Source organism: Procambarus clarkii, chromosome 65, assembly GCF_040958095.1.
Source record: "Procambarus clarkii isolate CNS0578487 chromosome 65, FALCON_Pclarkii_2.0, whole genome shotgun sequence".
NCBI lineage: Eukaryota > Metazoa > Arthropoda > Malacostraca > Decapoda > Cambaridae > Procambarus > Procambarus clarkii.
This window is the reverse complement of record NC_091214.1, coordinates 2,380,374-2,394,167: the sequence shown is the minus strand read 5'-3', so window position 1 is coordinate 2,394,167 and position 13,794 is coordinate 2,380,374. Positions and strand designations below refer to the sequence as shown.

Here is a 13,794-nt window from a genome sequence, read left to right as displayed (position 1 = left end):
CACTCTACAAGCAGGTACTGGCAAACAACAAACACTCTCCAAACTGGAACTGGCAGACAACAAACACTCTCCAAGCAGGTACTGGCAGACAACACTCTGCAAGCTGGTACTGGCAGACAACAAACACTCTCCAAGCAGGTACTGGCAGACAACACTCTCCAAGCTGGTATTGGCAGACAACACTCTCCAAGCTGGTACTGGCAGACAACACTCTCCAAGCTGGTACTGGCAGACAACAAACACTCTCCAAGCTGGTACTGGCACACAACACTCTCCAAGCTGGTACTGGCAGACAACACTCTCCAAGCTGGTACAGGCAGACAACAAACACTCTGCACGCTGGTACTGGCAGACAACACTCTCCAAGCAGGTACTGGCAGACAACAAACACTCTCCAAGCTGATACTGGCAGACAACACTCTCCAAGCTGGTACTGGCAGACAACACTCTCCAAGCTGGTACTGGCCGACAACACTCTCCAAGCTGGTACTGGGAGACAACAAACACTCTCCAAGCTGGTACTGGCAGACAACACTCTCCAAGCTGGAACTGGCAGACAACACTCTCCAAGCAGGTACTGGCAGACATCACTCTCCAAGCTGGTACTGGCAGACAACAAACACTCTCCAAGCAGGTACTGGCAGACAACACTCTCCAAGCTGGTACTGGCAGACAACACTCTCCAAGCTGGTACTGGCAGACAACACTCTCCAAGCTGGTACTGGGAGACAACAAACACTCTCCAAGCTGGTACTGGCAGACAACACTCTCCAAGCTGGTACTGGCAGACAACACTCTCCAAGCTGGTACTGGGAGACAACAAACACTCTCCAAGCTGGTACTGGCAGACAACACTCTCCAAGCTGGTACTGGCAGACAACACTCTCCAAGCTGGTACTGGCAGACAACACTCTCCAAGCAGGTACTGGCAGACAACACTCTCCAAGCTGGTACTGGCCGACAACACTCTCCAAGCTGGTACTGGCAGACAACACTCTCCAAGCTGGTACTGGCAGACAACACTCTCCAAGCTGGTACTGGCAGACTACACTCTCCAAGCTGGTACTGGCAGACAACACTCTCCAAGCAGGTACTGGCAGACAACACTCTCCAAGCTGGTACTGGCAGACAACACTCTCCAAGCTGGTACTGGCAGACAACACTCTCCAAGCTGGTACTGGCAGACAACACTCTCCAAGCTGGTACTGGCAGACAGCAAACACTCTCCAAGCTGGTACTGGCAGACAACACTCTCAAAGCTGGTACTGGGAGACAACGCTCTCCAAGCTGGTACTGGCAGACAACACTCTCCAAGCAGGTACTGGCAGACAACACTCTCCAAGTTGGTACTGGGAGACAACAAACACTCTCCAAGCAGGTACTGACAGACAACACTCTCCAAGCTGGTACTGGCAGACAACACTCTCCAAGCAGGCACTGGCAGACAACACTCTCCAAGCTGGTACTGGCAGACAACACTCTCCAAGCTTGTACTGGGAGACAACAAACACTCTCCAAGCTGGTACTGGCAGACAACACTCTCCAAGCTGGTACTGGCAGACAACACTCTCCAAGCTGGTACTGGCAGACAACACTCTCCAAGCTGGTACTGGCAGACAACACTCTCCAAGCAGGTACTGGCAGACAACACTCTCCAAGCTGGTACTGGCAGACAACACTCTCCAAGCTGGTACTGGCAGACAACACTCTCCAAGCTGGTACTGGCAGACAACACTCTCCAAGCTGGTACTGGCAGACAACACTCTCCAAGCTGGTACTGGCAGACAACAAACACTCTCCAAGCAGGTACTGGCAGACAACACTCTCCAAGCTGGTACTAGCAGACAACACTCTCCAAGCTGGTACTGGGAGACAACACTCTCCAAGCTGGTACTGGCAGACAACACTCTCCAAGCAGGTACTGGCAGACAACAAACACTCTCCAAGCAGGTACTGGCAGACAACACTCTCCAAGCTGGTACTGGCAGACAACACTCTCCAAGCTGGTACTTGCAGACAACACTCTCCAAGCTGGTACTGGCACACAACACTCTCCAAGCAGGTATTGGCAGACAACACTCTCCAAGCTGGTACTGGCACACAACACTCTCCAAGCTGGTACTGGTAGACAATACTCTCCAAGCTGGTACTGGCACACAACACTCTCCAAGCAGGTACTGGCAGACAACACTCTCCAAGCTGGTACTGGCAGACAATACTCTCCAAGCTGGTACTGGCAGACAACAAACACTCTCTAAGCCGGTACTGGCAGACAGACAACAAACACTTTTCAAGCAGGTACTGGCAGATAACACTCTCCAAGCTGGTACTGGCAGACAACAAACACTCTCCAAGCTGGTACTGGCAGACAACAAACACTCTCCAAGCAGGTACTGGCAGACAACACTCTCCAAGCAGGTACTGGCAGACAACACTCTCCAAGCTGGTACTGGCAGACAACAAACACTCTCCAAGCCGGTACTGGCAGACAACAAACACTCTCCAAGCTGGTACTGGCAGACAACACTCTCCAAGCTGGTACTGGCAGACAACAAACACTCTCCAAGCTGGTACTGGCAGACAACAAACACTCTCCAAGCTGGTACTGGCAGACAACAAACACTCTCCAAGCTGGTACTGGCAGACAACAAACACTCTCCAAGCTGGTACTGGCAGACAACAAACACTCTCCAAGCAGGTACTGTCAGACAACACTCTCCAAGCTGGTACTGGCAGACAACAAACACTCTCCAAGCTGGTACTGGCAGACAACAAACACTCTCCAAGCTGGTACTGGCAGACAACAAACACTCTTCAAGCTGGTACTGGCAGACAACACTCTCCAAATCAGGCACTGGCAGACAACACTCTCCAAGCAGGTACTGGCAGACAACAAACACTCTCCAAGCAGGTACTGGCAGACAACAAACTCTCTCCAAGCTGGTACTGGCAGACAACAAACACTCTCCAAGCAGGTACTGGCAGACAACACTCTCCAAGCTGGTATTGGCAGACAACACTCTCCAAGCTGGTACTGGCAGACAACACTCTCCAAGCAGGTACTGGCAGACAACACTCTCCAAGCTGGTACTGGCTGACAACAAACACTCTCCAAGCTGGTACTGGCAGACAACACTCTTCAAGCTGGTACTGGCAGACAACAAACACTCTCCAAGCTGGTACTGGCACACAACAAACACTCTCCAAGCTGGTACTGGCAGACAACAAACACTCTCCAAGCTGGTACTGGCAGACAACAAACACTCTCCAAGCAGGTACTGGCAGACAACACTCTCCAAGCTGGTATTGGTAGACAACACTCTCCAAGCTGGTACTGGCAGACAACACTCTCCAAGCTGGTACTGGCAGACAACACTCTCCAAGCTGGTACTTGCAGACAACACTCTCCAAGCTGGTACTGGCAGACAACAAACACTCTCCAAGCAGGTACTGGCAGACAACAAACACTCTCCAAGCTGGTACTGGCAGACAACACTCTCCAAGCTGGTACTGGCAGACAACACTCTCCAAGCTGGTACTGGGAGACAACAAACACTCTCCAAGCTGGTACTGGCAGACAACACTCTCCAAGCTGGTATTGGCAGACAACACTCTCCAAGCAGGTACTGGCAGACAACAAACACTCTCCAAGCTGGTACTGGCACACAACACTCTCCAAGCAGGTACTGGCAGACAACACTCTCCAAGCTGGTACTGGCAGACAACACTCTCCAAGCTGGTACTGGCAGACAACACTCTCCAAGCTGGTACTGGCAGACAACACTCTCCAAGCAGGTACTGGCAGACAACAAACACTCTCCAAGCAGGTACTGGCAGACAACAAACACTCTCCAAGCTGGTACTGGCAGACAACACTCTCCAAGCTGGTACTGGCAGACAACACTCTCCAAGCAGGTACTGGCAGACAACACTCTCCAAGCTGGTACTGGCAGACAACAAACACTCTCCAAGCAGGTACTGGCAGACAACAAACACTCTCCAAGCTGGTACTGGCAGACAACAAACACTCTCCAAGCTGGTACTGGCAGACAACATTCTCCAAGCTGGTACTGGGAGACAACAAATACTCTCCAAGCAGGTACTGGCAGACAACAAACACTCTCCAAGCAGGTACTGGCAGACAACACTCTCCAAGCTGGTACTGGCAGACAACACTCTCCAAGCTGGTACTGGGAGACAACAAACACTCTCCAAGCAGGTACTGGCAGACAACAAACACTCTCCAAGCAGGTACTGGCAGACAACACTCTCCAAGCTGGTACTGGGAGACAACAAACACTCTCCAAGCAGGTACTGGCAAACAACACTCTCCAAGCTGGTACTGGGAGACAACAAACACTCTCCAAGCTGGTACTGGCAGACAACACTCTCCAAGCTGGTACTGGGAGACAACAAACACTCTCCAAGCTGGTACTGGCAGACAACACTCTCCAAGCTGGAACTGGGAGACAACAAACACTCTCCAAGCAGGTACTGGCAGACAACAAACACTCTCCAAGCAGGTACTGGCAGACAACACTCTCCAAGCTGGTACTGGGAGACAACAAACACTCTCCAAGCTGGTACTGGCAGACAACACTCTCCAAGCTGGTACTGGGAGACAACAAACACTCTCCAAGCAGGTACTGGCAGACAACAAACATTCTCCAAGCAGGTACTGGCAGACAACACTCTCCAAGCTGGTACTGGCAGACAACACTCTCCAAGCAGGTACTGGCAGACAACTCTCTCCAAGCTGGTACTGGCAGACAACACTCTCCAAGCTGGTATTGGCAGACAACACTCTCCAAGCAGGTACTGGCAGACAACAAACACTCTCCAAGCTGGTACTGGCAGACAACACTCTCCAAGCTGGTACTGGCAGACAACACTCTCCAAGCCGGTACTGGGAGACAACAAACACTCTCCAAGCAGGTACTGGCACACAACACTCTCCAAGCTGGTACTGGCAGACAACAAACACTCTCCAAGCTGGTACTGGAGACCCTAGGAGCACTAACCTCACAGCCCAGTACGGAGTCCCTAAAGGCATGACAGAATCGTCCACGGTCCACGACCAGGCGTTGGTGTCCAAGTCGAAGCGTCCACCGACCCAAAAGTCAGTTGTCAGCCCTGCAACACCATATATTATTAACAATATTTATTGTGTATCGTTCTGTGTCAAGAGTGTGTAGTATGCTATGTGTCATCATCATTGTGCACAATGTACGATATATATATATATATATATATATATATATATATATATATATATATATATATATATATATATATATATATATATATATATATATATATATATATTGTTAAATATGACCGAAAAAGTAAGATTAATAATTCTAACACGAATTTTCTCTATCTTTCTTACGTTTCTTTTCACTGTTGATGGTAATTCAAAGATCAATTCTCCAAAATTCATTTTTATTTCTAGTCTGACGCGACACTTGAGCGCGTTTCGTAAAACTTATTACATTTTCAAAGACTTTAGTTTACAAACACACAACTGAAACTGAATAGAGCTTACACATCTTTCGAGTTTTTATACCTACATTTGGGTGAAGTGACATGTTCCAATAGTTTTGGATGAGGTGAAAATAAAATTTTAACACAAGACAGAACACGAAACAATGAAATACAAACAGGTATTAAAAGTAGGTAACTGCAGACGGCCTATTTTTATTGGCCCATATTTCTTGATGCTTCTATATTGGAGCGGAGTCTTGAAGTGGGTAGAATATAGTTGTGCATTAATTGGCTGTTGATTGCTGGTGTTGACTTCTTGATGTGTAGTGCCTCGCAGACGTCGAGCCGCCTGCTATCGCTGTATCTATCGATGATTTCTGTGTTGTTTGCTAAGCTTTCTCTGGTGATGGTTTGGTTGTGGGAAGAGGCTATATGTTCCTTAATGGAGCCCTGTTGCTTATGCATCGTTAAACGCCTGGAAAGAGATGTTGTTGTCTTGCCTATATACAGAGTTTTTTGAGTCTTACAATCCCCAAGAGGGCATTTGAAGGCATAGACGACGTTGGTCTCTTTTAAAACGTTCTGCTTAGTGTCTGGAGAGTTTCTCATGAGTAGGCTGGCCGTTTTTTTGGTTTTATAGTAAATTGTCAGTTGTGTCTTCTGATTTTTGTCTGTAGGGATAACGTTTCTACTGACAATATCTTTGAGGACCCTTTCCTCCGTTTTATGGGCTGTGGAAAAGAAGTTCCTGTAAAATAGTCTAATAGGGGGTATAGGTGTTGTGTTAGTTGTCTCTTCAGAGGTTGCATGGCGTTTCACTTTCCTTCTTATGATGTCTTCCACGAAGCCATTGGAGAAGCCGTTGTTGACTAGGACCTGCCTTACCCTACAGAGTTCTTCGTCGACCCACTTCCATTCTGAGCTGTGGCTGAGGGCACGGTTGACATGACCGTGCCCTCAGTTGACCGTGCCCTCAGCCACAGCTCAGAATGGAAGCAAGTCGACGAAGAACTCTGTAGGGTAAGGCAGGTCCTAGTCAACAACGGCTTCTCCAATGGTTTCGTTGAAGACATCATAAGAAGGAAAGTGAAACGCCATGCAACCTCTGAAGGGACAACTAACACAACACCTATACCCCCTATTAGACTATTTTACAGGAACTTCTTTTCCACAGCCCATAAAACGGTCCTGAAAGATATTGTCAGTAGAAACGTTATCCCTACAGACAAAAATCAGAAGATACAACTGACAATTTACTATAAAACCAAAAAAAAAACGGCCAGCCTACTCATGAGAAACTCTCCAGACACAAAGCAGAACGTTTTAAAAGAGACCAACGTCGTCTATGCCTTCAAATGCCCTCTTGGGAATTGTAAGCCTCAAAAAACTCAGTATATAGGCAAGACAATAACATCTCTTTCCAGGCGTTTAACGATGCATAAGCAACAGGGCTCCATTAAGGAACATATAGCCTCATCCCACAACCAAACCATCACCAGAGAAATCTTAGCAAACATCACACAAATCATTGATAGATACAGCGATAGCAGGCGGCTCGACGTCTGCAGGGCACTACACATCAAGAAGTCGACACCAGCAATCAACAGCCAATTAATGCACAACTATATTCTACCCACTTCAAGACTCCGCTCCAATATAGAAGCATCAAGAAATATGGGCCAATAAAAATAGGCCTTCTGCAGTTACATACTTTTAATACCTGTTTGTATTTCATTGTTTTGTGTTCTGTCTTGTGTTAAAAGTTTGTTTTCACCTCATCCAAAACTATTGTAACATGTCACTTCACCCAAATGTAGGTATAAAAACTCGAAAGATGTTTAAGCTCTATTCAGTTAAAGTTGTGTGTGTTTGAGTAAACTAAAGTCTTTGAAAATGTAATAAGTTTTACGAAACGCGCTCAGGTGTCGCGTCAGACTAGAAATAAAAATGAATTTTGGAGAATTGATCTTTGAATTACCATCAACAGTGAAAAGAAACGTAAGAAAGATCGAGAAAATTCGCGTTAGAATTATTAATCTTACTTTTTCGGTCATATTTAATAATAATAATATATATATATATATATATATATATATATATATATATATATATATATATATATATATATATATATATATATATATGTATATATGTCGTACCTAGTAGCCAGAACGCACTTCTCAGCCTATTATGCAAGGCCCGATTTGCCTAATAAGCCAAGTTTTCATGAATTATTTGTTTTTGACTACCTAACCTACCTAACCTAACCTAACCTAACTTTTTCTGCCACCTAACCTAACCTAACCTATTAAGATAGGTTAGGCTAGGTTAGGTAGGGTTGGTTAGGTTTGGTCATATATCTACGTTAATTTTAGCTCCTATAAAAAAAAATTGACCTCATACATAATGAAATGGGTAGCTTTATCATTTCATAAGAAAAAAATAGAGAAAATATATTAATTCAGGAAAACTTGGCTTATTAGGCAAATCGGGCCTTGCATAGTAGGCTGAGAAGTGCGTTCTGGCTACTAGGTACAACATATATATATTTTTTTTAGGTCAGGTGAATACAAATGGATCGAACACATGGGGTCAGGTGTAAACAATGGGTATACATAAGGGTAAAGATTAATGCATAAAGGAGAAAAGCTAAGGATCAGAAGGCTAAATAGGGTACATACAAAGATTAATCAAGCGTAGTGGACGTTGTTAGTCGAGCAGTGTGTTCTATGTTGGCGTCTTCACGTTCTGGTCTTGTTCTTACTCTCATGGTGGGTAGAGTGAATACTTCCTTAATTTGAATATTTATGGTAAGTTGTTCTATTTTTATGTGGATTGCTTCGAGAATTTGTAGTCTTCTTACATCTAGGGTTTTGTTTATTATACAAGTGTTTTTACACTTGTAAAACACTTGTCAACATTTCTCATGTCAGGGTGATATCATGGCTTTGTCTCATGTGATTCCTAGGGTCACCGGATTGAAGATGACAGGTCAAACGCCTCGTCAGCTTGATTGACGTCATACCTCTGTACTTAGATTGAAGGTTACATCCTTCATAGGGGCAAGTGTACATGTATACAACGTTTGACAGCTGTAAAGGGTTCTCCGTCGGCGTCGAGCTGTTTTTGATAAGGAGGTCGGTAGTCTTCTTGGTTTTATAGAATATGATCAGGTCAATGTTTTGGTTTGGAGTAATGCTTTTTACTCATTTACGGATTATGTCTTTCATTATTCTTTTTTTTTTTATGTTCACGGTGCATGGTTGATTTGTAATATAATTTTATTGGAGGTGTTGTGGTTTCTGTTCAAGGTTCAGGATTGTACCATCCGTCCAGGTGTCTTCTTATAGCAGCGTTTATTTCCGTGTTGCTATATCCGTTGTTCACCAATACCTGAGTTATTCTTTCAAACTCTCTACTCACGTTGGTTGATTCGGAGCAGTGTGTAAGCGCTCGACGAATATAAGCATTGAGAACACTGGCTTTGTATCTTTGGGGGCACTCACTACTACCGTTCAGGCATAATCCTATGTTGGTAGGTTTAGTATATACGCTGGTGCTTCAAGAGGTTCCTGTTTTTGTTATTAGTACATCCAAGAATGGCAGCCTTATTTTCACTATTTTCATGTGTAAATCGGAGTACTGACTTACTCCGACTCCGACTGATTTAATCCGGAGTACTGACTCTAGATGACTTTTTAGATCAATTAGTTCGTCTGAATCTTTTACTATGACGAATATGTCATCTACATAACGGCAGTATACAACTGGTTTTTGTCTGCTACTGAAGTAAGTAAGTAATTATCAAAAGAAGGCACCAAACCGGGAAGGCTATGTAGCACCATCAAATACGCAAAATAATCAGAGGGCGCTAAATATCACCAAGGATGCCAATACAAGAACAAAAACGCATAAGGCGAACGATATCAAAAGTATCCGAGTCACCAAGAATTCTATCGAGGGACAGGTGACCGCGAGGGGCGGTCGGAAAGCAAGACACACGCTCGTCCTGGAAGTCAGGACATTCAAGAAGGACATGCACGACCGTAAGAGGGACAATGCAACTAGGACAATAAGGAGCAGGGCGGTGCTCCATCAAGTGACCATGGGTTAAGCGAGTATGGCCAATACGCAACCTAGCCAGAGCTGTTTCCCACCGCCGGTTACGGTGGAAGGAGGACTGCCACGAGGAAACACAACATTTAAGAGTACGTAGCTTGTTACCAGTAACAGACAACCAAGAAGCCTGCCAACGGGTAAGGACTGAGGAATGGATAACCGGGTAAAAGTCGGAATACGGAATGCCCTTACGAGAGATGGGACAAGAGCGGACAGCTTCCTTGGCGGCAGCATCCGCACGCTCATTTAAAGACACACCAATATGGCTGGGAACCCGACAAAACTCAACCGACTTAAATTTACTGTGAACGAGAAACAGCCAATGCTGGATCTCGACAACCACTGGATGAACCGGATTAAAGGACCCGAGAGCCATGAGGGCACTACGAGAGTCAACAACAACTACAAAGGAAGACTGAAAACGAGAAAGCAGGAGACGAAGAGCATAGAGAATAGCATAAAGTTCCGCTGTAAAGATGCTAGTCTCCGGAGGCAAGCGACACATATAAGTGCGATCAGGAAAAACAACAGAGTAGCCAACACCGTCCGCTGACTTAGACCCATCGGTGAAGACAGAAACGGAGCGGGAGTGAGAAGAAAAGTGCTCGAGGAAAAGGCGTTTTAGAACCGTAGGAGGGGTAAAAGCTTTAGTGATACGGGTCAAGGATGTACAAAACCGCGGAAGAGGGACCCTCCACGGGGGCAAAGAAGGAACAACACGAGGAGAAACATCAGAAATACGAACGGAAAGAGAATCCTGCAGGCGAGATAACCGGACAGAAAGAGGGAGGTGGTGAAGAGGAACAGGAACTGCAATAGGGGTAAAAGTTAAAGCACGACAGAGGCGAGAGGAAGGATGTTGCAAGGACCGCGCAAGATAGCGAAGACAGTAGCGATCACGGCGGTCCTGGAGAGACAGGAAGCCAGTGTCAACATACAAGCTAAGGACGGGAGTCGAACGAAAGGCACCAGAACTGAGGCGCAACCCAGTATGGTGCAAAGCATCAAGACGGCGAAGAGTAGAAGGAGAAGCAGACGAGTAAGCAGGGCAACCATAATCGAGCTTAGACAGGACGAGAGAGGAATGTAAAGCAAGGAGAGTGCGCCTATCTGCCCCCCAAGAAGTATGGGTCAAGACCCGAAGGAGGGTAAGGGCCTTAGAGCACTCAACACGGAGGTAAGAGATATGGGGAGACCAAGACAAACGAGTGTCAAGGAATAACCCCAAAAGCTTCGCGGAATCTTTGTATTCAAGGGGATGACCATAAAGTGACAAAGAGGGACGAAGAACAACCCGTTTCCGCGTAAAAGTCATGGCACAAGTCTTAGAAGTAGAGAACTTGAAGCCATGACCTGTGGCCCAAGACGACACGGCATCAATTGCAAGTTGAAGCCGGCGTTGAAGGAGAGGCGAATCATCACCCTGACAACAAAGGGTAAGATCATCGACATAGAGAGCGGAGAAGACACCAGAAGGAAGAGAGGAAAGAAGACCATTGAGGGCAACAAGAAAAAGAGTAGTGCTCAGAACACTACCCTGGGGCACACCTTCGTATTGCTGAAAAGAGGGAGAGAGAGCGGTACCAAGGCGCACCCGAAAGGAACGACGAGAGAGGAAGCTGCGGAGAAAGAGAGGGAGATGACCACGAAGGCCAAAAGAATGAAGTTGAGATAGGATATGATAACGCCAAGTGGTGTCGTAAGCCTTTTCTAGGTCAAAAAGGACGGCAACAACGGAGGTCTTCGCAGCAAAAGCAGTACGAATATAGACCTCCAAGTTCACCAGGACATCTGTCGTGCTGCGGCACTTGCGGAAACCAAATTGAGAAGGGGAGAGGAGGTGATGGTGTTCCAGGAACCACATCAGACGAACGTTAACCATACGTTCAAAGAGTTTGCAGACACAACTTGTGAGAGCAATAGGGCGAAAGTCCTTAGGGGAAGTACCCAGAGACCCCGGTTTGCGAACAGGGAGGACAACGGCATCGAGCCACTCCTCAGGGACTGACGACGACTCCCAGATCCGATTATACAGACTCAGTAAATACTGAGACGTGCTCGGAGGGAGATGGCGAAGCATCTCATAATGAATACCATCGGAGCCCGCCGCCGTAGAACCGCAGAGGGCCAGGGCAGAACGAAGTTCAGAGAGAGAGAAGGGATCATTATAGGGAAGCTGAAGATGAGTGCAGAAATCTAAAGGACGAGACTCAAGGACAGGTTTACGAAGAAGGAAAGATTGGGGAAGATGAAGACCAGAGCTAACAGAAGAAAAGTGGGAACCCAGTTCGGAAGCGACCTGCAACGGGTCCGCCACAAGAGTATCATGGAGGTGAAGGACCGGTGAAACATCGGGAACGAACTTACCCGCTATCTTGCGGATACGCTTCCAGATCTGGGCCAGAGGGGTCTCGGACGTAATTGTTGAGACATAAGATGCCCAACATTCACGTTTAGCCGTACGGATGGCCCTACGGGCCACCGCACTCGCTTTCCGAAAGAAAAGAAAAGAATCGGTCGTCTGCCTACGGCGGTGCCTCTTCCAGGCTGCACGCTTACAGCGGACAGCCCGAGCACAGTCCGCATTCCACCAGGGAACGCACTTCCGTGGACCCCGAGAGGAAGAGCGAGGAATAGAGCGGAGGGCAGCGTTGAAGACGGTGTCATGAAAAAGGAGGAGATCGCGAGAGAGAGGCAGAAGGGAGAGGTCAGAGAGAGCAGCACTGAGGGTAAATAGGGTCCAGTCTGCCTTAGCAAACTGCCACCTAGGGAAAGAGAGGGAAGGGCGAAAAGAGAAAAAGGAAACAAGGATGGGGAAATGATCACTTCCATGGAGGTCATCAAGAACCTGCCACGTGAAATCTAATTAAAGAGAAGAAGAGCAGAGAGAAAGATCAAGACAAGAAAGGGTGCGAGTCCGAGAGTCCAAATGAGTGGGCTCACCAGAATTCAGAAGAGACAGGGAAGAAGAGAGGAGAAACGGCTCAAGGAGGCGACCCCGGGTATTCGTCAGAACGTCACCCCAAAGAGAATGACGACAATTGAAGTCACCCAGCAGGAGCACAGGCTCCGGCAAGGAGTCCAGGAGGTGTTTCAAATCAGGAAGAGAGAGCGGGACACTCGGGGGGAGATAAATGGAACAAACTGTGTACCATTTCCCCACAAAGATACGAGCAGCAGAACAATGGAGAGGCGAAGGAAAAAGTAAAGGAACAAAGGGAACATCAGCCCGAATCAAGAGAGCAGAAGAATTAGAAGCCCCAGCAATGGCTGGGGGGGGGGGGAGAGAAAGGAATAGCCACGAAAACGACCAGGACGAGCACCAAGCATTGGCTCCTGGAGACAGACACAAAGGGGCGAAAACCGCGAAATCAGAAGTTGGAGTTCGAGGAAATTGGCGTAATAACCTCGAACGTTCCACTGAAGAATGGACAACGACGAGAAGAGAAAGGACAAAAACAGAGAACAAGGAAGAAACAAAGGCGAAAGAGCAACAGAGAACGTTAAAGAATATCAAGGTCGGGATCAGGGTCAGCAAAGTCAGGTTAGGGGGCATGGGTAAACTGAGCAAAGACGGAGGGAAGGAAACGGGAGAACAGATCAGAGGTGGGCGGGCAGGGTCCGGAGGAGGAGGAGGAGGAGGAGGAAGAGGAGGAGACAACGGAGAGGAGCCGTCAAGGACAGCAGCAGGAGGAGGGGGAGTAGAAAGAGGGGAGCGCACCCCAGCAAGAGCAGCAACCGAAAGGGAAGCAGGGGCCAAAGAAACCTCCATAGCAGGAACATGGGGCGCAAGCACTGAAACGGGAGGGGAAGGAGCAACAGAGCCAGAAGGAGGAGCTGAGGAAGAAAGCGAAGCCTTCTTACCCGCCGGGGAAGAGGAAGGAGAGGAGCCAGGCTTACGCTTCTGACTTAAAGAGACCGGTGTCCCAGCAACTACGTACCGGGCAACGGATTCCAGTGTCTCGACAGGAGAAGCCGAACGAGAGCACACACGACGGCCGTTAGGAGAGCGATGGACATCCGCCCGCACCGACAGGCGGTGGGGAGAGCCGATAGATGGAGGAAGAGGATGGGAAGGAGGATCGGAGGGGGACGAGGAAGAAGACACAGAAGACACGACAGACCGGGTAGAAGGAAGGGGAACCCCAGACAGAGGACCAGGAGGAGGATCCTTCGGGAGAGAACCCAAAG

The 13,794-nt window shown here is 47.5% G+C and overlaps 1 protein-coding gene across 1 annotated transcript in view; it reads right to left on the bottom strand.

Annotated features, from left to right (window-relative positions):
* LOC138354867 (uncharacterized) overlaps positions 1 to 13,794 on the bottom strand; it is a 71,769-nt gene that overhangs the window by 43,539 nt on the left and 14,436 nt on the right. Inside the window, exon 4 of the mRNA XM_069309350.1 lies at positions 5,022 to 5,133. Coding sequence (XP_069165451.1) covers positions 5,022 to 5,133 — 112 coding nt within the window. The remainder of the gene's footprint in view (positions 1 to 5,021; positions 5,134 to 13,794) is intronic.